General features: G+C 36.6%; 1 protein-coding gene across 1 annotated transcript in view; it reads left to right on the top strand.

Annotated features, from left to right (window-relative positions):
- The first annotated feature begins 554 nt into the window (after positions 1 to 554).
- Positions 555 to 24282, top strand: part of KCND2 (potassium voltage-gated channel subfamily D member 2) — a 291094-nt gene continuing 267366 nt past the window's right edge. The window contains exon 1 of the mRNA XM_059816890.1: positions 555 to 1669. Within this exon, the coding sequence (XP_059672873.1) occupies positions 555 to 1669 (1115 nt within the window). The remainder of the gene's footprint in view (positions 1670 to 24282) is intronic.

The raw sequence follows: 24282 nt of genomic DNA, 5'->3' as shown, positions 1-24282 counted from the left end.
CAGCGCCGGGCGGCCCCGCTGCAGCCCGCCCGGGAAGGGCTCCGCTGGCAGCCGCGGCCCGGCTCCGGCAGCGGGCGGGAAGCGGAGCGGAGCGGAGCGGAGCGGAGGAGGGATGGGGGGACCGGCTGCATCGCGCGTGGAAGAAAAGCTCCTTCCAGGTGCCTGCACCGCTGCACCAGAGCTACTAGCCGGCTCCTGGGGCTAGTGCTTTGCGGACCGTTGCTTCCATCCAGGGGCCTCGCATGGACTTTGTAGCCAAAGGGTCTGGCTGCTAGAGCAGCTGCTTTGAATGCGTTGATTTCCAATTGCCCTGATTTATTGTCCTAACTGGCTAACCAGCCCCTGGAAAGGATACTCTGGGATGAAAAAGGGGAGGAAACAAAAAGGAAGCTAAAAGATTTTTGGTTAATACTGAAAATCACAACAATGTTCAGAAATTCTGTTGCCTGGAAAATGTGTGAGCATTTGTATTTTTCTTTTTCCTCTCTATTTTAGTGGCTGGACCAGAACTATCTCTAGATTGAATCGCTTAGCGGTAGTAGGTGTTTGGGACCATGGCAGCAGGAGTAGCAGCTTGGTTACCCTTTGCCAGGGCAGCAGCCATAGGATGGATGCCAGTGGCCACAGGTCCCATGCCAGCTGCTCCACGGCAGGAGAGGAAGCGAAGCCAGGACTCTCTGATTGTGCTGAACGTGAGTGGCATCCAGTTCCAGACGTGGCTGGACACCTTAGAGCGCTACCCCGACACTCTGTTGGGCAGTTCGGAGCGGGACTTCTTCTACCACCCTGAGACACAGCAGTACTTTTTTGATCGGGACCCTGACATTTTCCGCCACATTCTCAACTTCTACCGTACTGGGAAGCTTCATTATCCCCGCCAGGAGTGCATCTCAGCTTATGATGAGGAGCTGGCCTTCTTTGGCATCATCCCTGAGATCATTGGCGACTGCTGTTATGAGGAGTACAAGGATCGCCGGCGTGAGAATGCCGAGCGTCTGCAGGATGATGCCGATCAGGATCATGCAGCTGAGAGCTCCCTGCCCTCAATGACAGCTCGGCAGAGGATGTGGCGGGCCTTTGAAAACCCCCACACCAGTACACTGGCTCTGGTCTTCTACTATGTCACTGGTTTCTTCATTGCTGTCTCTGTTATTGCCAACGTGGTGGAGACAGTGCCCTGCGGAGTAAGCCCGGGTCGCATCAAAGAGTTGCCCTGTGGAGAGCGCTATGCTGTGGCTTTCTTCTGTCTGGATACTGCTTGTGTCATGATCTTCACAGTTGAGTATCTCCTACGTCTGCTGGCGGCCCCTAGTCGCTACAAATTTGTGCGCAGTGTCATGAGTATTATTGATGTGGTCGCCATCATGCCGTATTACATTGGCCTGGTGATGACAGATAATGAGGATGTCAGTGGGGCTTTTGTGACATTACGAGTCTTTCGTGTCTTCAGGATCTTTAAGTTTTCCCGCCACTCACAGGGGCTGCGCATCCTGGGCTACACCCTGAAAAGTTGTGCCTCGGAGTTAGGCTTCCTTCTCTTCTCACTCACTATGGCCATCATCATCTTTGCCACAGTCATGTACTATGCAGAGAAAGGTTCATCAGCCAGCAAGTTCACCAGCATCCCTGCAGCCTTCTGGTACACCATTGTCACCATGACAACACTGGGGTAAGTGCAGCTGGTGTTTGGTTACAGCCGACATTTCAACAAGTGTATTGGCACGAATGGAAAATTCTCAATTTAAAAAAATGTTAATAGAAAAGATGCGAGGGTAAGTTTTTGTTACAGAACTTTACAAATGCGACTCATCACTTCTTTCTAAATGTTTTATACATGCAAGTGAATTAGAAGTCTTGCTGAAGTTAAAATAACCCGAACCCCAAAACTGCAGGTAAACTGAAAAAGCAAACAACAAAACAAAACAAAAAAAATCTTGAAACTGTTTGGGTTCTTTGCTATTTTCTCTAACATTTTATTTGGTTTTGGATAGTGAGATTGGAATATTTTGTGAATATCTGTGAGTTATCAGTGGATTTTTAATAGAGTAATGTGTTTGCTGACAGGACTTGTTACAGTGTTGCTAAAGTAGTGACAATTACAAGGAGAAGCCAAGTGCGATCTTTTAATTTGATCATGCATAAAAGTACGTGGATCTGCCATTTTGTTTGAAGTGATGTATTGATGTAGACTTGGATATTGAGTTCGGTATTACAAAGTGATTTTTTTTCATGAAAATAAAACAGGTATAGATACCTTAATCTTCATAAAAATTATTCCTGATGTTATTTAAGACAGTGGATAAATTTCCTTTGATTTCCATGGACCTATAACTTGCAAATGACAAGTGTCAAGCTACACTGACCGGTGACAGACTCTGGAAAATGATCTGAGGAAGTGTGAGACATATGACAAATCAAGCATAACTCTTAAAACATAATTCTGATGGCAATATAAATTCTTCCAGAGAATTAGGAGTTAAAAAATATCATTGTTGACATTAGACTCCAATGCAGTTTAGTGGAGAGATGGGAGATAGTATTATTTTATAAAGTCTCTGATACCAGAGTCATATTGTATCAGCTGATTCTGTGCACTAAGTTGTAAAATGTATTTGTCTGTAATTATAACAGGGATTTAGAAGGCTGACTAATTTCAGAAGACAATTTTTTGCCCTGTTCTTAATTTTGAGCTGTAGAGTATCATCTATGAAACTGATAATTTATTGATTCTTTAGAAACTGTCTAGTTATTTAAAAACTTTTCGCTTTCATGAAGACAAAGCCCATCATTCTATTAGTCAAACATTTTGCCACATCTTGTTGGGACTGTTGAGAATTATGAAACATGTATAACTTTTGAATTTAACAAAATGAAAGTGCATTATTAAACTATTGTGAAAAAGTTGATTTATTATGTGCAATTGTAATTTAGTCGGGAAATGCACATACAAAATGTTGTAAAAGATAAAGGGACTGTCTTATGCTACCATTTTTTATACAGGGCTTTTATCTTCAGCGTGATATAACAAATGAAGATAAATATAGTGCATTGTAAATATTTCATTCTACTTGTAAGGGCAAGTTATGCTAAAAAGGAGTGACAAGAGCTTTGGGAATTTTAATCTGTTTTTTAGGTTCCTGGGGTTTTTTTGGTTTTCGTTTTCTTCTGGTAGTGACAAACTGAAGGGACAAGTTAGCAGAAGGAACAAGTTATACATGCAAACTAGTTCCATAGTCCTGTCTTTCCTGATGCTGATACTTTTTGCCACATACTTTTTATTAGAACTGTGATAATTTCAACAAATTAGGTCTTAAGAATTTACCAATATTTAGAATGTATAATCTTATTATAAAAGAGCAGGAGCTGGTCTGTGTTTTTTGTAACAAAAGGTGTTTTTTGAGTAAGTTGTTCTCCTGGTTATGGACAGTTTGGGTGGTACTTGTCCGTGGTACTTGTCCATGGTACTGACCATAATTTTGTCTTCAGTTTTATGGCCCGTTTGCAATTGATTATGATGCATCTATCTGGCATTGATATGATTTGTTTGCTTCTTTCACACACACAAAAAGAGTATGATTCTATAGTTCCAGGTTTTGAGGTATTATTCTGAGTAAAATCTTCAAAAGTACTGAGGAGATTTGAACATCATTAAAAATCTCTTTGAATAGAGCCTAAGAACCTATTTTCAAGTACACAGCCAGTACTTGATGGGAAGAAAAAGGGTTAAAAGGAATATGCTCATGCCTCCTTTTTCGAGGTAGTTTGCACAGAGGAAGTTTTGAGCAGGTTGTACAGAGGTACAAAGTTTCAGCCTCAGAAGTTCAGATACGATTATAAGTTCAGATATGACAGACATCAAAAATTTCTGGGAAATCTTTAATCAATGCATTAGCTAGATGATGTCCTTTTAATAACATCATAATAATCATATAAAGATTATGTTTAAATGTTAAATATATACGAATAATTTAAACAGTATTAACATAATAAAAGCTTTGAACTCTATTTACTTGATGGAATAATTACACAAAAAGAGAGAGAAATTACAAGGAAAAGCAGCAAAGGTCAGTGAAAACTGGTTGTAATTAGTACTGCTACCTTTGCTCTGTGCTAAAACGTCTCCTCCATTTACTAATACAGAACTCCCGTTCATTTTTAATTTTCGTTTTAGCTGAATTAGGGCTATACAAATGGACTCCATAGGAACAACTTTTTTCTTTTAGCAACAAAGCTAGATGAAGTCTTTATGTTTTAAATGACAGTAGCACACAGCAGGTTATGTGAAATATTACAAATATACATGAAAGCTAACACCAAAAAAAAGATTAACATAACATTGACTTTTTGAGTCTTAGTATCATTTTCATATTTTGCTAGATAGCAAGTGTATTGAGTAAGTGACCTTTGCAATTTGGGGAGTTATTATCTTGGAAGCAGAGCTATATTTCTCAGTTCTGCATGATTGCTGAGCAATTAAAGTATCTTTAAAAAACATAGATTACATTTTCCTCTGCAGAGTGCCAATGACTTCAAATATTACAACATTTTAGTCTTCAAGGATATCCCAGCTATTCACTGTTCTTGACTGCTCAACTCAAGTAGTACATAGTTGTACATAGAGATGTTATATGAAAGAAATGAAAGAAAGAGAAGAAAGGAGGAAAGGAAGAGAGAAAGAAAGAGCAAGAAAGAGATAAATGCTGAGAGAGAGAGAGAGAGAGGAGAGAGAGAAAGATGACTCTAGAATAACAGCCTACACTCTGCCAGAAACTGAGCTGTCTGATTTAAAATTTGAAATTACTGTTTTATCAGTACTAATTGTATCAAAAGCAAAAGTAGAGTAGGGACAAGAAAGGACAAGAGAATAAAATTGAAAGAGGTCACAAAGCAGTTTGTGGAGATTCAAGATAACAATGAAAAGCATAGACGTTAGGGGCATAAAGGTCAAGAAATAAGGTAGTGTAAAACATGGCAGAGAAAAAAGTTCAGGTCTGTTGAATTGGGACTGGCAGACTTACATGGGGGCTGGTGAACATCTACACCCATAATGACACCGTTATGTCACTTTCTGCTGTCACCTTATAACATGATAATCTAATAACTTTCCTTCTGCCCTGTCAGTAGCCAGCAAATGAGCTGGAATAGTGGGTAAGGTTTTGATGGTGTAAGGGCAATGTTTGTTCCCAAATCAGGCAAAGCTATGGTGTAGATTATGTTTTATAAAGGTATTATACTTTCAATAAGGAACACAGTGCTCTTCTGTGACTAGTTCTAAAGCAATCTCACTGTTACATTAAACTTGTATATTTATAGGCTTTACATTGGATAGCTTTGTCAAGTCATACAACACTTTTGTAGATAAGCACAATAGTTTATGAAGGGAAGCTTAAACACAAGACTACTCATTTATTTGCTTCGATTGTATAAACTAGAGGTGTGCCTTTCAGAAAAGATACAGCAACTATTCATTTTCATTATTTGTTAATGTAGCTCATAATATATGAAGAATCCCATCTAAGATATATCAAATTCCCTTAAGACTTTATAGTCAAACAGGTGACTGGATGTGACAACAGAAAGCCTCAAACAGTGAACAGGGGAATAGGGCGATTGATTTCATTTTCCTGTACATTCTATTCTCTCCCATCTTCACTCCTTTTCCATTCTTATTGCATCCCTATGGGTATATTCTACCTATTTGTTTTCTTCACTTTTCTTTCAAATTACCACTTTCCATAGTCTGTCTCTTTGGAGATTTGTCTGCTGGCTTGGCACCTTTCCTCCCTTGTTCAAGACAAGTTTAACATTCGTATTAAGACTCTTCCAGCTTTATTTTTTCTGCTTCTTTATTCCAGATTCCTCATTCATCCTTCACCACTAGATCAAATCTTTCATTCATCATCATTGTCATTCATTTGACCCGAACTTTCCTCATAACAGGGTTTTTTTCCGACCTTTGTTTGATAGATTTTGTCCTTATGAGTATCATAAAATTTCTACAGCATCACTTTTTTCCCAAATGCCACACACATTATCTTGTTTTCCTTTTCTGACCATTCTGAGTGCCTTTAGTTTCCTCTGGTTTCTGCGTGCTGGTTTGAAAACATACATCTCTTCAGAACTTGTATTAAAAAAATTGACTTCAATAAAATCTGACAACAGAGCACAAAATTAGAAATCTTTGTTTTGTGAACAATTTCATTAAAAGTTTGGAAATACTCCTATGATGAATATTACAGTGGTAAAGATTAGCAAAGTTGGAATATTATTTCTGTATCTCGTACCTACATATTGGCTCATTCATTCATTTTGTGTTTGGTATTTTCAACCGTTTCAAATAGCATTTTTCTATTTTTGTATTGTATACAACCTAGAGAATTTTGTATTTTACATATGTGTTTGATATCTCAATCTATTTTCTCTTTACAGCAGAGACATTTAGCCTGAATAGTTAGAATACTATATAACAGAGGAGGGACAAAGGGTAGTGTAATCACCTTCAAAGCACATTACTAGATATTCAAAAAGGGCTCCAGGGAGAATTTGAAATACTGAAAAGTAAGGGTCATTTTGGTGGCAGTAAAAAAAAAATTATTTGTTCTCTAATAAAAAGATTACTCAAACTGTATTGGGCTGTTGCTGTCTTGACAGAGAACAGGAGTCATTATATTCTTATTTAGTTGCACCGAGGACCAGCTTTCCTGTTCAAAAAAATCCTGAAGATCTCTTAGAGGAACAGGAATTAGCTTACTTCGCTCATTTTTCTTGAGCATGAATTTCCTTACTTCAGTTATGAAGAGCATGAAGGTGGTGCTTAACAAAAAAATCTTTCTGCTCAGAATCTAATTTATTTGCTCCTCTGGTGGAAACAGATGGAATTTTGTTTCCTTGCTGTTATTGTGAGTCAAGAATAAGAACAATGAGATTGGTGTGGGCCAGGATGTAGCAAAGAAATATGCTGACTTAGTACAGCAGAACAAATCAACTCAGAGAATAATTATGACTGGTGCTTGATCTATTAATTATGGCCTATCATTCAACTAATCCTCAGTGAATATTGTGATTTTAGTAAAATCCTTAAGTGATCAACCCAAGAAGTTCAAACTGAGTGATGACAATCTGTACTTGACTCATATCATTGTGCCTCTGTCTAAGAAGAAAAATTTGCAATATAAAAGCCATATAAATCTATGAATACAGTATTAGAAATAGTGCTACTGTACAAAAAAAACCTGGAAATGGAAACTGTATTTCTGAACATGGGAACTTATAAATACTGCAGAAATAAAATGATTATCCAAAATAAGTTTGCAACTTCAGGGTGACAATTAACTTTTCAGACATGTGAAAGAAAGTCTAATGAACTACTCTTATTACTTGATTTTTACACCATTATAGTCCACTGGCAGCAGTTCATAATTTGCGTCATGGTAAGCTGATGAGAGAAGAATCTGGTTCAGCAGGCGTTAGGTGGATAGATTGTTCAAAAGAGGGAATATAAATTAGAAATACAGAAACAAAGTTTAGATTCAGCCTTATCAGGTTTCATCAGTTACCTGACAACAGAGCTGACAGAGTGATGGAAAAGATTCTGTATATTTCTGTACCTATCATTTAGCAGGCAATAAATGGGAGCACAGATTTTTGTGCAAGAAAGACACAGTCTTTAAAACATCTTTTTTCTGCATTACTCATGCAGTGGAGGAAAGGTTTTTAAATTCATAGACAGTGTTTTGAAATGATAGCTCTGTGCTACATTTCCCAGAACAGTAATAGTTACCATGCTTGGACTTCGACCCCTGTCACAATCAGTAGCCTAAATTCTACCATCATTTCTTAAGTATTTTTTGCTGAAGCATATGATTTTGATCTTCCTGTGCCGCTGGTAATATTTTATAATCCCCCTGTTAAGTAAAAAAGTTGTGGGTTTTGTTTTGACAAAAAAAATAATCCATTTTCACTGAAGTCCACAGCATAGACTTAAATAAATGTGAATTGAGGTGAAATACAAAATAGTGCTTTTGACTAGAGCACCTGGTGTGCAACAGGTGTAAGTGTTCTGTAGAAAAATACTGGATACAAATATTTTTTAAGTTATCTGGTATATGAAGGCTCAGATGTAAACATGAGCACATATGAAGATCATGTGACCAATACACCAGTCCTAGAATACTTTAGCTTAGCTTTATTAAAAAAAAAAATCCAACAAGATTCAGCTCTATTGTAAATCAGATGAGACTGCACTCTTTTTCTCACACCAGCATAGACACGCCTTATGCATTATTAGAAGGTATATCTTAATGTACCCAGTCATCAGTACAGAGTTCCTACTACCATCAGTTCAGAAAATAGCAGTTAAATGCCTTTACAAAAACTAACAAAACATTAAAGGACTGCTATCTGTGTAAATATTAAAGATACAGTGATATTATTCATATAAGCAATCACCTTCTTTGTATGTTTAGAAAAAGAGTTTCCTTTCTCATATAGTTTCCTTATATTCCACTGTTCCCTACTTGTCTGCAGGTCTCCATGCTGAAGGTGAAAGCCTTTGGAGCCACTGTGTAAATGTACTTAATTAGGCCTTGATCCTGCACTGTTACAGAAAATGGGATGTTGCCTAAAAACCTACAAAAATGTTATTAATATGAACAAAGTCAAATTTTGCGTATTAAAAGTATTTAGGAGAAGTATTTTGCATTTCATTTCTATTTTTTTCAGTTTCATCCATGTTACTGGTTTCTTTGATCTGGTTGGCTTAACAATGAAGTCAAGTCTTGCAGACGCAGAGGTCTCCTAGGTTTATTAGTTTATAGGAGCCAAACACTGCAAGAAAGATTTTTTTAAAAATGGAGATGGAGATGCAGATAGGCACCCAGCTTGAATTCTCAAAAGAGGCTTGGGTGCTTAGGAACACAAAGGAGAACAGCTGAAAGCAAGTAAGCTGGGAAACTAGGTACCTAGTTACCTTAGAGAACATAGTCTTATGTGCACAAGAATAACTGCTAGGATAAGTAGAGTACTGTACTGATACTCTGGGTATGTCCTACCCCTATCAGAATCGAATGGATCTTACAAGGGTTCAGGTCTTGTTAAAATACCATATGCCCTATATTCACATAACACTGTAGAAGGAGATAGAGTGTTGTGTGTATGGTATTAGGAAAGAGGAATAAGTAATTCAAGAAAAAAAAAAAAGGGTAATATGACTGAAAAAGTAATGTAAAGCATCCAAGGGAAAACACATTTTTTGAGCCTGATTGTCTGTCTCTGTGTTTTTCAAACCAACAGTTCAACATGAAAAGATATGTAAGAAATGTGAGTTATGACATGCAGATATTGTTAGATTAATGCAAATATTTTCAGAAACTGGGTGCAAAATTATAAAAGTGTCAGGTAGCAGATTCCATTTTTTCAAAGAAACATCCAACCTTAGGATATATTGGTTTCAAGAGGTCTCATATTTAGCTTATATACAGTAAATGTCTTAAAATGCTGATGTGTGGTAGGACAAGGTAAACCATAAATCTCAATTTTGACCACTGCAAATTCATCCCTTTCTCTGGTGTGCTGGCAAATATTTTTATTTTGTCTCTATTTGATTTTTTTGTGTATATTGTTTGTAGATTTAAGTGGCAGGTTTGAGAAGTACTTTGCCTGCATTTGCTTTTTCTTTTTTTGCAGTAATATGAGCTTTGTAAGCATGGTCTATAGCTCTGCTAGTTGATTTTTACCTTTTGTGTTCCTAAATGAAACATCTTTAAAACACATTTCCCTGATTTTTCCTGATTCTTTGTATAAAAAGTTATTTTCCTGAGGTAAGCATCTTGTATCACAGTTCTTCCCTTTGAGGAGACATTGTGATTTGTGAGTTGACTCTTGACCAGATGGTGTCTAGCTCAGCTTCGTGCTAACTACCACTTGCACTAAAGCTTCACATCAAAAATTAACCTATGAAGCAGAACTCCCAATATTAAGAACACCTGTATAATTTTTTCAAACTATGATCTAATATAACCTAATATGAACATTAAACCAAAAATGTTATAAAATCTGTATCTGCATAAATAAATTTGGCTGTTTGATTATTGAAGACTCAGTTTCCTTAGATAGATAAAACTTCTTATGGTAGAACAGATGATATAAACTTCCAGGAATTTATTTAATTCATCTGAGTACTTTGGTAAATTAAAATAAAGTAAGTAAATTCCACTACAGTTTTAAATCACCCTGGATAAAAAAACAGCTGTGGAACTCCATAAAGATACTTATAAAGATCTAATTTTATGATAATACATTAACATGCTTTGATTAATTATTATTTTAGAAAAAAAATATTTTGAGGCTAAACCCCAACTTTCTTCAAATATGTATCCAGAGACATGGGGTTTTTTGCATTGTACTGGCAGATTCTCAAAATATTTTGGCTGATACACAGGGAACAGTTTTTCAAGTTATCACTTGCAAGCTTGGCCATCCAGGCATTCCTTGTAAATGGCTGAGAGTCAGACAGTGAGGTTGTGAAGGACATAATTTAACATTGTGTAATAGCTCACAGTCTGAAAGTGTCTGCTGCATCCTAACTCATTGCTTCTTTCAGTACGATGAACCAAAAGAGTTTTCTGTGTGAGAGCATATGTAATGTGAGTGGGATCCTTAACTTTTCATTGTTGTTACTGTTCATCTCCCCCTTTTTTTATAGCCCAAAAGGAGGAATTTTATTACTGTGTTAGTGGCCTTACTTTCAGTTTCTGCAACTTTCATCTCTCCCACTTGCAGCCAGTTAACAATTCCCTGAGCATCCCTATCAGCTATGGACAGCAACTACTGCACTGTGCAGGGTTGCTTAGGAACAAAATTGATGCTCTTTGACATAGTGGATTACAGCTGCAACATGCTGATCCCCAAACTCTCCTGCTTCCCACAGAGGAATGAAAAGCAGAGAGGTTGAAGATGCTTTCCAAATCAGACTGTGAAGAGGGTATATACTTTTTTGTTTTAGGACATCTAATCACTTCATTGTTGGTAAATAGCAGGTTAAGAATTGTGGCATTTCTATTGAAAGCACAGCAGTACCAAAAAATCTTTGGTAACAACTCTTTTTAACAGCAACTTTGTGATTTAAATACTATGGTATCTGGTATCACTTACAGAACTGAGAATTTTTAGCTTTTCTAAGTTTTTCGGTTGGCTTTGGTTATTGATGAATTTGTTTACATCAGTTGATCAAATCCATATTGAGACATGCATATCAAGGACTAGGGACAGGCAGAACTAGACAGAGTATATACACCTATACTCGTACACCTAAGGAGAGCTAGATAAGTTATAGGTGCAGCTATTTCTTGACTTTATTTGATATGTATTTATATAAAATGAAACTTTGAATATTTGCATTATAAACTCTACAGTGATTGAGAATTTAGTTAGTATTTACCTTTTTGGCACCTGGATGGAAAACTTCAAAGAGTACAAATTGAAGCTTCCCCACAGACAGATAGTTTAGAGTAAATCTATCCACAAACTGCCTTAATGATTTGATAAGCTCAGTATTAGTTATTTTCCAAGTGAAAGGGCGGCTCAAGTTTTATCTGATTTGCTTGTGAACACAGTAATCAACCTATAGGATGTTAATCTGTGTCAAAAGGTGCTGAGTTTTAGAGGTAGATATTATAAAGTAAGCTCCTTGCAAAAAAGGTGTAATATGTGATACATATGCTATGCTTCTTGGACCATGTGCTACTTCTGGCACCTTTCTCCCTTCACCCCATGCCAGTCAGATCATTGCAGAAATGGTAGCTGCTGAAAGACTGTAACCATTACAATTCATTTAATCTACAGTTTCTTTCCTTCCAAAGCCCAAACTTTTGAAATTTAATGCATTAAATCATGTATGGGAGAAGCAATATTGTTAGTCATGCTGGTGAGCCCTTCAGCACGGCTGAGCCTCTTGCCGTACCGGCAGAGCTGTGACAGCCTCGCTCCTCCTCTGGGGACAGGCACAGCTGCAGACCACAGATGATGATGACTATTTGTTTCTGGCACACACGACCAATGATTTTAAAATACCTTTGTGCAGCAGTGCACACATGTAAGATAAAAACCTAGTTGTGGGAGGAGGAGATAGGGACCAGTTTTGTTTCGAGTCTCCAGAAGAAGACAGAAAAGAGTGCCTGGAGTGAACTGCACAAATCCCGTTGGATGCAACTACCTTCTGAACACTGTCTGCCCCGAGCCCTCATCACACCATGAGTACAGCATGATGTCTGTCAGGCAGTGATCCACGTAGTGCATTTACAGTGGGTTTGGCCATGCAGTAGGAAAGAGGTTGTGGGGTTTGCAACACTTTTCCAGAAGGTATGTGATCTTTCCCTATTTCTCTATGTAGCCACCACATTTAGTGTGCACTGTTTGCTATGTCTTTGCAAACAAATTAAATAAATACAGAGAAAAGTGCTAGATGATGTGGAATGCTGGACAGGACAATGGTTTCAACTATGGATTTGGATCGACATAAGTGGATTTGAAAGATACTCATATCAAAAGGCTGAAAACAGGTTGGTTCATCTCTTTAGTGTCAACAGTGTATCTTCTGCCTTAATATACCTTCTGCTACGTATTTTCCAGCTCACTAGCTATACTCACAAGTTCCTTTATTTTCAAAGCAAACAAATCCAAATACAGCAGAAAGGTTTCCTTAAATAAGCCTTTCATGTTGTCTGTATACAGTTCTTTTCCCAGTCCCTATGTTTGTGTGGAAGGATATAGCTATAGAATTTATAGATCATATCTTTGGTGTGTGTGTTTTTAAAGGACACAATCAGGACATACAACTCTTAAAGGAGACAAGACATTGTTTCCTTTAAAGGAAACAATCAGGACATACTGTACAATAGAATTATTATAGCAGAATCTGGAGGTGGAATTCAAACATGTCTTTGCCAGTTGCTTACCATCTCCAGGAGATCTTCCTAAGCCTTAACTTACTCCTCCAAAAGTTAAATCCTTCTGAACTAGTAGTCATCCTTGTCACACTTAGGAGGTAATGAAAAGAAGCAGGCATCTGGAGGTGCTCATTCCTCTGCACTGAGTATAAATGAAATTTATTATGATTAGCAGAGACTTATATATTTAAATATCAAGTGAAATGGATGAGATAAATACCAACCTTGGTGTCTAGCTGGTTTGGTCTAGTTTCCTTGTTCCCAGTTATATAACTCTGAAAGGCCCATAACATATTACTTTCAAGGATCATAGCAGAGTACGTGCTTGGGATTTGATGACAATTTCCACTTTAACAAAAAGGCAATGTGTCTGCTACATTTAAACTCAAAATATTCTTGTTCTGTGTAACCCTCAAGGCCACTTCCGTGCTTTTGCCAATTTTTTGGCCTTTTTCAAGCAACACACAAAAAAAATCAAATTTGAAAAAATAATAATAAGGAGTTTTAATGTTTCTGCTGGTTTAAAAGAAGCTGCTAGAAAACTGAAAGGAACTTTTAAGTAAGTATCCACTGTAATTTTCTACAGGAAAGAAGCCATTCTTCAAATAGCGATGCTTTTGAGTTAAGATATGGAGAGCTTGAAAACCTTAACTTCAAAGGGTTGTAAACTATTCCTGTTCTTCTGAATGAGAAACCTAAAGACTGATTCACATGTTGGACTTGTTAACTGTTTCACTACTGTCCATTTTTAAAGTGTCCCAATGGAGAGGTGTCAGGTTATTCCCCCGTGCCATTATTCTAGTGTCTTCCAGGACATGTCAGAGCTCTAGACTGCAGTTAGGCATTGCCAATGCATGGCTCTGAAGCAGGAGTCTGAATCAGACTGAAGATCTTAGAGACACACTAAAATAAATTTCAGAGGGGATACTATCCTCACTGCAGTATTGATTTTCATATTTAACTCAATTTTAAAATTACCATTTTCTTTAAAGCTGCCTTAAAGTGCCTCTGGAGCACTGCAGAAGCTTGAGGGCCACGAGAGAGGATTATGGTCAAAACTGCTTCAGAGTTTATGTCTTTCTAATTTACCTTCTGAACTTTGTTCACTTCTCTGCAAATCATACCAATCTCTCTGATGAGGAAATTCTGTAATTTGATATGAAATCCTGTTACCAACATGATTTGGTTGAACTCGTTTTAGTTTGTCTTTATGTTCTGCTTTGCCAGAGCAGCAAATCTCAAATTTGCCAGCTAGTACAGTTCTATACTAGTGTGAAATAATCAAATTTCCTTCGGTATGTTTCTTTTTTCTGTAAGATTTCATTAAATTATGTTCCTTTATGCATTAAATAGCATATTAAACTTCTTTTTTGTGGAAAGAGACTAATAAACTGCAGAAGAAATAGCATTTCCTCTTTTTTCCCCCCAACTAGGCAGCTTTATCATAAACTTCCAAACAAGTTCTAAAGCAAAAGTGCTATCCTGCACTACTGCACCACTATAGAAAGTTTGCTTCTCCTTTGAGGGGCAACAATAGTTATTTCATAATTTGGGGAAATTAATTTTGATTTAATTATATTTGAAAAATAGTGGTCCTCCCATTTGCTGTTCAAGTAAATGCTTTTTACAAGTTTAAAGAGCAATGATGTTGATGGGAGAGAATATAGGCTATTTCTTAAGCTTCTTGCTTAATTCTAAGTTGTCCTTTGAACAAATCTTTGTACGAAGACAAGTTTATTTACATCCTTCTGACACTTGAAATGATATGTTTAATAAGCCATCCACTTTTCCACTGTCTTAAGAAACAAATTGACAACAGGGACCCATGCAACATGTCTGCAGAGAAATTGTTTACCTAACTAGTTTGCTAGAGAGAAATAGACGAAGACAGTGTTAGAAATCTGAATCGCTAGTCCTTCAAGAGAGCAGCCTCATAACGACTGGTGTTCTGCGCCAGGGTGGGGTGGTGGGATGTGAGGTGAGAGAGAGATGGTGCAGAATTCTTTCTGGATCTCGACAAGAAAGGCTCAAAAACAAATGGCTTAATAAAATATCTGTTTTAATAAGATAGAGTAAAAGAGGAATATAGATAGCTAGTAAATTTTAAGCCCTTCAGGTGCTGAGAACCATGCATTCATGTAGCATTGGTTGGATTTTCCCATGGCATGCTGCACAGACCCTGTCCATGGAGACATGATCCTCCTTTTTGGTCCTTTGTGCTATTATATAATTTATTTTCTTTACAATAAAACAACTCTATTCATAAAGAATGTTCTCATGATAATTTCTTGCTGCACTTTTAGATGAAGGCAAGGCCACACAGGTGGCGTAATGACTGGTACTGAGTTGCCTGCAGACTCCTCTGTTACAATGATCTGGTCAGGTTTATCCTGCGGACAAGGTATTTGTGCAGCACAGCACAGCCTGAAGGCCGGGATGGGCATGCAGCACATGCCTACTATGCTTACTCAGTTTCACTGTTATGTGGATCACTAACTCTTCCATGTGCTGTGGTCTCCCAGTCAGGTTCACTACGACAGGTTTGTGGTGCAAAGTAGAAGAGCAATATACCTGTTCACAAGTTTTTGTTACTATTCTATAAGAAATGGTAACATTTACTGATTCTGTTTACTGAATTTGATCAGAGAATTATAAAAAGTGCCAAGAACTTCTGCAGTCAGACTAAGATAATATCAAGATAAGATGAATGTGTTCAATTAAATAGCTAGAACTTCTTCCAAAAGAAACCTCATATTTCTTCTAGAAGTTACACAATAAAACATCAAGAGCTCTTGCCATGTAACGTAATATAAAATCTATTTTGGAATCTTTGAACTTTTTTTCCTTAAGTAACTTTGATAAAAGCAAAATGTTGTTGGAAAATAATAATTTACGAATTTCCTGTTTCCAAAAATCTATGAATGAAATCCACTTATTCTCTATTCATTTTTATTTAGAAATGTAGAACAAAAATTTTAAATGAAATTACACATTTGGATTGTTTGATCTGAATTGCTGTTGGGATTCCAGTTCAAAGCACTTTTGACTTTTCATCCATATGTGGAATGGAGAATATTTTTAAGAAACGATGCTATGAGAGAACAATTTCATCTTATGATGAAAGGCCATGTTCCAGCCATTACTGTTCCATTCTTTTTTGACTGAAAAAACAATTACAAAAATTAATGGCAAAATATCCACCAATGCATATCAAATAAAAAAGATACAACATCTGCCTTGGGAAGTCCTTAAGCTGCAGGTTGCTGAAAGCTGAGAAGGTATAATGGCAGAAGTATCACTGTATTCTTGCCTTTGCTTTTGCCCTAACCATGTCATTTGCTTCTGGCCAATGGCTCCAATGGCTAAATGGCTCCTTCATCTCACCCTCTCATGTACTCGGTTAATGGAAATGACTTCTCTTGAACCAAAGCCCATGGTAGTCAATTAGAGACTTGGATTTGACCTGAGAGGACTTTGCATCAAGCTTGTGTATGAACAAGTCTAGCAAGTTGTTGACCAGGACAACAATTATTTATTTGAATTATCTCAAACGCTAAGGATTTAGACCAAACTCCATGGCAGTGCAACAGGGATTTCTGCAATACATGCATTGCTATCAGTACCTTATACAGAGATAGGGTGAAAAAAACAGAAGATAGAGTTTAGTTATGGTTATTGAAGCACAGTTTCATCATCAGAAAAACAGTAAGATAATAGATTCCCACTTTTGATCTAACAGGTTTATTCTGTCTGCAGTTTATCAAGAGGAAACTCTTTATGGGAAGCAAATAATACAGCACCTCCTCTGGTAACATGTATGTTGAGTCATACATGGGTTCCCTCCCCAAGTATTTCACAGAAATTGGTCATAATCAACACTAGAGTACAGAATTTGCTCAGAGTTTCTTACAGCTAAAAGGGGAACAAGTTAACATATTTTTTTCCTTAGCTTACCAAAGTCTTGTTAACTCACAGAAACTTTCAGGCAACCTTGAAAGGATATCACACATTAATAGCATCAGAGAACATGACAGCCAGAACCTGATGTAACTAATTTTGGACCAGTATAGAGTGCTATTTAGAGCAATAAAGGTTTTATCTGTTGGTTGATCTGTTTACTAAAGTAGTCATTGAAAAATGTGCCATGTATTGTATCTCCTCATTACCCTGCTAGTATGAAGGACTTTAAAACTGATAGTTCTGCCTATACTTTGGGATTGTCCTGCGTTATCCTATATTAGGATAAGGTCATGTATAAAATGGGCACATAGAAGAAATACTCAGTTCCCTAACAAGAATCTGTCAAACGATCAGTTAAAATTAATGTATGGCTAAGACCCATATGTATCAATGGCATAATGATTATTATATGCACTTCTATGCTTGCCTGCCTTTCCACATAAATATCCATCACTCCCAATGAGAAGGCCCACACTTTCTTAGGTTCCTCCCATACATGATGACCATTAGCTAAACAATTTGTTGAATGAAAAACAAATAAACTTGAAGTTATTTTTTTTTCTGATGTGAGACATGAATGCTGATACTCTGAAAATTCTGGAAGAAGGACTGATAGAGAGTAGGTTGTATTCTTAGGTTTTAGTCCATTCAAGAGCACGTTGCAGGTTTGTTGGCATGGATGCACTGCATGAGTGACTTCATGCATATTCACAACTGTTTCTTGGAAGGAAATGGCTTATTAAACAGCAATCATATAGCATGTGTAAATTACTTTTGTGGATAAACACATATCTTTATCCTCATTGCCTGAGATGAGTTGTTGACTAAAAAAGTTTTTCTGATGGCATATACTCTTCCAGGAATTTTACCAATCATCTTATGTCTGATTTCCTTTTCTGCTTGAGAAATTTATTTTTCCTTATCTCATATAAAAATAATGCTGATTTTTCTCTGTTCCTCTTGAATTACATACTTGAATAAAAAGAGAATAGAATTCAGGAGTTTCTAAATATGAGCCTAGGTGAGATGCTCAAATACATGTGCTACTTTCAGGTGAGATAAATCACTCTCTAGACTCATTGGCTGCAATGACTGCAATGGGAGCTTCAACACTAACTCACGTGCAAAAACCTACAGGCACACACCAGAAGTGTCTTCACTTTCTACTTGAATCCCATTCCAGTACAGCAAAATGAACTGACTTATTTCCCAAGATGCTTTTTCCTAATTACATTGTCCACTGAAACAGATTGACAGCATCCTTTTCAGGAGAAAGTACACAGAATATATTGAACAGGTCACCTCAGAAAAATTTGTGTACTCATATTCTCTTTATATTTATGGTTATATTATGGTTACATTGCAACAGTCTCTGTACAAGTCTTTAAAGAGTCCTGGGTAAATATTTTTCTGCTAATTGAATAGAAAGAGGGAAAACGTACAAAATTTACAGCATTTAAATCTTCTGTCCTTGATAGTGCATTTAATAAATACATATTCCAAGATATAAAATATTGCTAGAAGAAAAAAGATGTAGAGGAATATTATGGAACTGTACTACAAACTAGTGAAATGAAATGAGATAACCTACAGCGAATAAAACTAAAGAAATATACATCGTGAACACTAAGTCTTATGATAAGAAAGGCCACTAGAAACTACAGGGGAAACTATACTTACTGTATTTGAAAAATATTAGTATATATTTTGTCTTTCTAATTGTAGAAGTAATTTCATGCTAGTTTCTTTTCACTTGTGACAGTCTTATTGATCTAATACAAAAGAGAAACATTTTTCACCTGTGCATTTTTTTCCTAAGCAGCGCTATGGATAAATGGGTGGAAAAATTCATTATTTCTACCAGCATTTGGGTTTGGAGGCAAAGCCCACAGGAGCTAATGGAAAGGCTTTCATGTTCTTCAGTAGGCTTTAGATCAGGATTCTAGTTATGTCTTACAGTATATAATCTAACATTTCTAAAAGTCATTTAAAAGAACTCATTCCAATGGGGACCAGAGTGTTGGATTTTTCCCACATGAAATCCAAAGTAAAAGTTTTGACCTGCTTTCCTTATCAGAAAGGAAGGCAGCTCTCTCATGATAGACTGGTGAAAATGTTAATGAAAGCTGAAAACACTGCTAGAATTTTTTGTTTTTTAAATGTTAAATGTGTCATGGAAAGGTTTACTTACTTTATGTAATCCACTCCAAAATGTGTGTCTCAGCCGTCAGGTTGGAACATATCAATGTGTAAAAAATGCAATTACTCTTCAGGGCTGAGACGAACTCTAATAGTTAGATGCTGTGCAAGCTTCTGAAACTAGACACCATGACGATTTTGTAGGCATCTCATTAACGAATTGTAGTGCTGCAGCATGCTCTGCTTTACTTATTTATTGAAGAGATAATGGGAAATAACTGGTTTCTTTGTGAAGTCATAAATAATATGACAGAAGGATATTAAATGCACTGAGATGTGACAGAAAAGCTAAAAACTTCTGGGGTTTAGTATTTTATGGTGCCAGTTCTCTTTTACCAGTACATGTAAAACCAACAGATATGTTTTAGCTCTTTTTGTGAACGATTATCAATTTAGTGTGCTAGCTGCTGAAATGTGGGTGTCTTAATCATAAACAGTATCCCAGTTTTTCCATTTTGCAGTAACATTCAGAAGTTACTAAAGAATAAATATTCTTCCTTTTTTGTTGTTTTTTAGGTCTTTTTCCATTTCTGTTTTATATAGAGATAGTCTTTCTCTATTTTTAAATTCCTGATATGAAATACTGGTTCTACAAAGTATGAACATTTCTGACATTCATTCTGTGTATCCTTTGTTCTCAGTGGCAGTCCTGTCCTGAAACTGCATGCAAACATACACACAAGGTCCACCGTGACTTCTCAATACTTTGCACACTTGATTAAAATAAAAGCTAGCTTTTTTTCCCTCTGTGTATACATGTGTGTGTGTGGCTGAACTAAAGAGAGAAAAATGTGTTTATTCTGGAGTTCAGACAAAGCACCGAGATCCAGATTGAGGTGGCACTGTCCTCTCCTGTCTTCATTCCTGTTCTTTTCACTAAGAGATTTATCATGCAGTATATTGCGAATTTCCTCAGAGACTGTGGTGATTAAAGAAGTAGCAATCTCATTGGTTAGTTTTGGGAATATTACTGAGTATCATGACGCCACAATTCTTTACCCTAGGTTTGACTCAACATTTAGCATGAAGCTAGTATAGAAGACAGCTCCACAGCGATGCGGCTTATTCTCCTTAGGTTTCTATACCCTGACCGTCTTCACGGTACCCAAGCACCTGTATTGTAAACATGCTTCTACAAGTTGAACGAATTAATTTTCCTTCAGCAATAGGAGCTCCTTTAAGGTTGGTAGTTTAGACATTGTTGCAGCAGGCAAGTGTTGAAGTCACAAATGTGTGGATCTCAGCAACTATGGCAGGGTGAATTTTGTCTATGCAAAGAATTTTATGGTTTTACAACATCCGTTACCACATCATTTAAGACTAAGCTCGTCTTCTGAAGCATGACCGTTTTATTGGAGGAGTTCCAAGCACACGGGGTGCCGAGCCTTGTTGCTTGCTTATCCCACTTACATCAGTTTTACAGCAGTGTAAATCCATTGTTTCACAAGCTACTCCTAGTTTACAGTAATGTGAAAATAAAGTAAGGCCTGATCTGTCAGGCTTAGCACTGCCAGCAAAGTACATTTTTAGTTGTTTTGAAGTAGTAGGATGTAGGAAACAGGTGAAGCAATTATATTGTGATTCAAGTGATGTACATATAAAAAGCTAAGGTTAGAATCAATTTTCATCAACCATTCCAACTATTATGCGATGCTTATTATTGTAACTTGAAATTTCTCTTCAGGGCCAATAGTGCCATAATGACTGAAGAAAATTAAGTGTTTGTTTTTCATTGAGCAATGGAATGGTGACTTGGTGGTGGCTCATACTACACTTGTAGAAAGCAGAGTTTCATCTCCAGTTGTTCAAATAACTGAGAAGCCACTGGATAAAATATTGCTTAGTTCTGGAACAACAAATCATGGACAGTCTTTCTCATAAATTTTAGGAAACTACAGAATTCTTGATCTGGAAGTACAACAGACAAGACTTGTCTGTTGTGATCTTACATAACAAAAAGGACAGTTTACTGTTCCTGAAATATCTGTCCATTTCTGCTAGCTGTTTCATAGAGACTATTGTTATAACTAAATTCTCCTTGTTTTCACATTTTGGATCACCCTTCAGGGAAAAGAAATACCAAAATGAATGGTTCTCTTGAAATGTCAGTTCTCCAAGTTAGCAAGCTGTGGACTTCTCGCATGAAATAGTCTACCTTTTGAAAATTTACCAAGAAGTTACATCTTGAATCTGTTATTTATATAATAAATTGAAAGATCCAGGATGCAACCTGGGGGCCTAATTTTGATACTATATGTCATTGTAACTCTCTTTTTCAAACTGGTTGGGAGGTCTCTGAGACAGAGAGCCTTTAGCAGATTATTTCTATCCGTAATCCATTCAGTTAAGCTGCCACACATGGGTAATCAAGGATAATAAATGGAGAACCTTGCCTGGAGTTTCAAGTAAAAGAGGTAATAGATTGGATCACTGTCGTATTTTGCCACAAATGGTTTGTGGTAGAATAATTCTGCATTCATTACTTTCCGTGTTTAATACTGTTACAAGCTATTTCAACAACATTTCCAAATATTATGTTTCAGAAAGAATGTGCCTAACATAGTTTGGTAAATTCTAGGTCAATTTTTCTTGAGAATAATACTGGGTATACATTAAAATACCATATAACAGTTCTAATTATCAAAAGTAGTAGATGTTCATTAATCATATCAAGTATTAGGTGTATTTTTAATATACATTTTGCATCTTCTTTCTTCTGAGATAGTAGTTATAGACGCAAATAGCCAATATTCACATTGCCATGTAACTTAACCTGATTTCCTCTGAGCAGTTATAGGTTTTGAATAAGCTGATTAAAAAAAGAGAATAAAACATTATTTTGTATGGCAAATTTTACTATGGCTTAAAAGGCATGAAGTACATAGCATGTCTCAAGCATTTGCTTGTTCAAAGGCAGTGGAGGACTTTTTCTTTTTTCAATATATATGTTGTTGTAAAAATGCAATAAACATTTTTCAGATGTGAACCACTTTGTCAGGAGAATTGTAAAATAATAAGGGTTAATTTTAAAAGTCAATAAAAAAAAAGTTATACTAATATTTTCTCAGTTATGTGTAGGACACAACTTGAGCAAAAAGGGTCTAAGACTGTTATACTGTTCAGCTAACTGGTGGGACCATTCTCCTCTGTTTCCAGCCCCAGAAAAAGATCTGATTATAAGGCGATATATCCTTGTGAGTCCGTCTTTTTTTCCTACTGCAACTTTTTCATATTGTATAAATATTTAATAGAAAAGGGCCCTAATTACAAAGGCTTCCTCCTTCCCTTTCTAGGGCAGAATTGTTCTGTCAGAGGAGCCTGACACCCTCGGCTTTGATGGGAGGAGAACAGAGCTATATTGCTTCACAGGATCTTAATCTAAACGCTGTTATCAATTTATGTTCCCAAATGGTGACATATCTTCCTACCCATAAGAGATGACTATGCCTTGCAAAGCAACTAAGACCTTTGCTTTTTTTCCTGAAAAGTTCCCCATGCAACTATCTTCAGAAGACTATGCTATTATGTACCTGTCTCTTTCTGGAAAAAAAAGCACATATTAGGTGCCTCAAAGCTAATTTAGTGCCTATTTGAATTTTATTCTCTACACACTTTTTAAGGCCTATTAAAAATGTACAATACACAATTTAAACCAAATAATTACATAGTGTGTGTGTGTCTGTGTTTTTGTACATATGTATACACACATATAAATATATACACACATAGAATATAAATGTAGTATATTTAATCATATAAATAAAAGTTATATGTGATTATACTATATATTTTAGTAGCACACCTTATATATACTTCAATACGTACAAGAGTATTCAGATCTTGAAAAGTGCTGTAGCCCGTTTTTGTCTATCTGCATCTTATTTTTGTCTGCTACTGAAACATGTCCTTTTTTTGAGTGCTTTATTTTTGCCCCACTAAATTTCAGTAAGACTTCTTGCATATGTAAGGACTCAAAATGTAAGGGTCTCTGTTTCCAGATTCTGACTCAGACTCCAGCTCAACAGTAACATCTTTACCTTGAACATCTCTCCTTTCTTTTAAAATTTGGCAGGGAGCCCAGAATTTTTCTACATCAAAGGCATGTTCACAATTTTTAGCCTACTTTCATGCTAATTTGTTCTTGTAATCATAAAATTAATCAAAATCTTTTCCTTTGTTTAAAACTGAAGATAATATTTTTACAAAATAATTTTAGAACATTTTGAATATAAATTAAGTTGACTATTAATGACAGAAAAATAATTGCAGTTAAAGTTGTGTCCTTTAGGCAAATGGTAAGTAAATTAGTGGCTGATGCAAAGCCCATTAAGGATCCTGTTGACTTCAGAGAGTTATGGATTATGTCTCAATAAAGAATATTTACTAGAAAAAGACCTCAGAAGAGAGGAAAAAGTAGGTATCTTTAGCAGTATAAATTGCATCACAGTCCAATCTTCAGCCATAGTAATTATTAGATTTGGGCAAAATTTGTGAAAAAAAATCTTGAAAATGCTTGATAAAGGAGGATTTCTTGATCCACATTTCTCTTTAAAATCGTCTTGTCCTTGTGAATTTTGTAGTCTAAACCCTGCATTTTCAGAAATGCTTTTTTTTCACAGGTAGTCTGTATATAACACCTTCCTCCTTTTATATCCAGATTATTGCTTTCTGGCATTCTGCGTAAAATCAAAATGGAGCTGATCATGGAAATTCAGTTCTGTAAAATACAAAAGAGAAAACCCATGCCAGGTGGTATAATGTTCCCAACTGGTGAGGAAAAAGAACTGAGTAATGTCAGAACAAGAATTCAGGACCTTAAAGTGTAGTTGAAAGTTACGGCACCTGAAGAAGCATTTTTATTAGGACATGGAAGATTGAAGGGGATTTTGAAAACTGCTGATTCTCTTCCCATGCTAGCGTGAACTGAGGAGGAGACGGGGCTCAGTGCACGGCAGTAGGGCAAGGTAAGGAAAGGGAAGGCGTCACCAGGTGGTGCTCTTGTCCACCGTGGTCCAAGTTCCTGTTCCTTTGTGTGTGAGCACATGTTTAGTCTTGGGAAGACATGATGAGCTGTTTTAGTTTGGGGTTATGCACGGAGAAGGTTCCCATTTTCAATTGCTTTCTAATCAGCGAACATTCCCGAGAAGAATTCGCTTTCCAGGAGCCACTCATCAGGTTT

Source organism: Gavia stellata, chromosome 4 (genome assembly GCF_030936135.1).
Source record: "Gavia stellata isolate bGavSte3 chromosome 4, bGavSte3.hap2, whole genome shotgun sequence".
Taxonomy (NCBI): Eukaryota; Metazoa; Chordata; class Aves; order Gaviiformes; family Gaviidae; genus Gavia; species Gavia stellata.
Note: the sequence above shows the minus strand (reverse complement) of the source record. Positions and strands in the feature narration are given on the sequence as shown.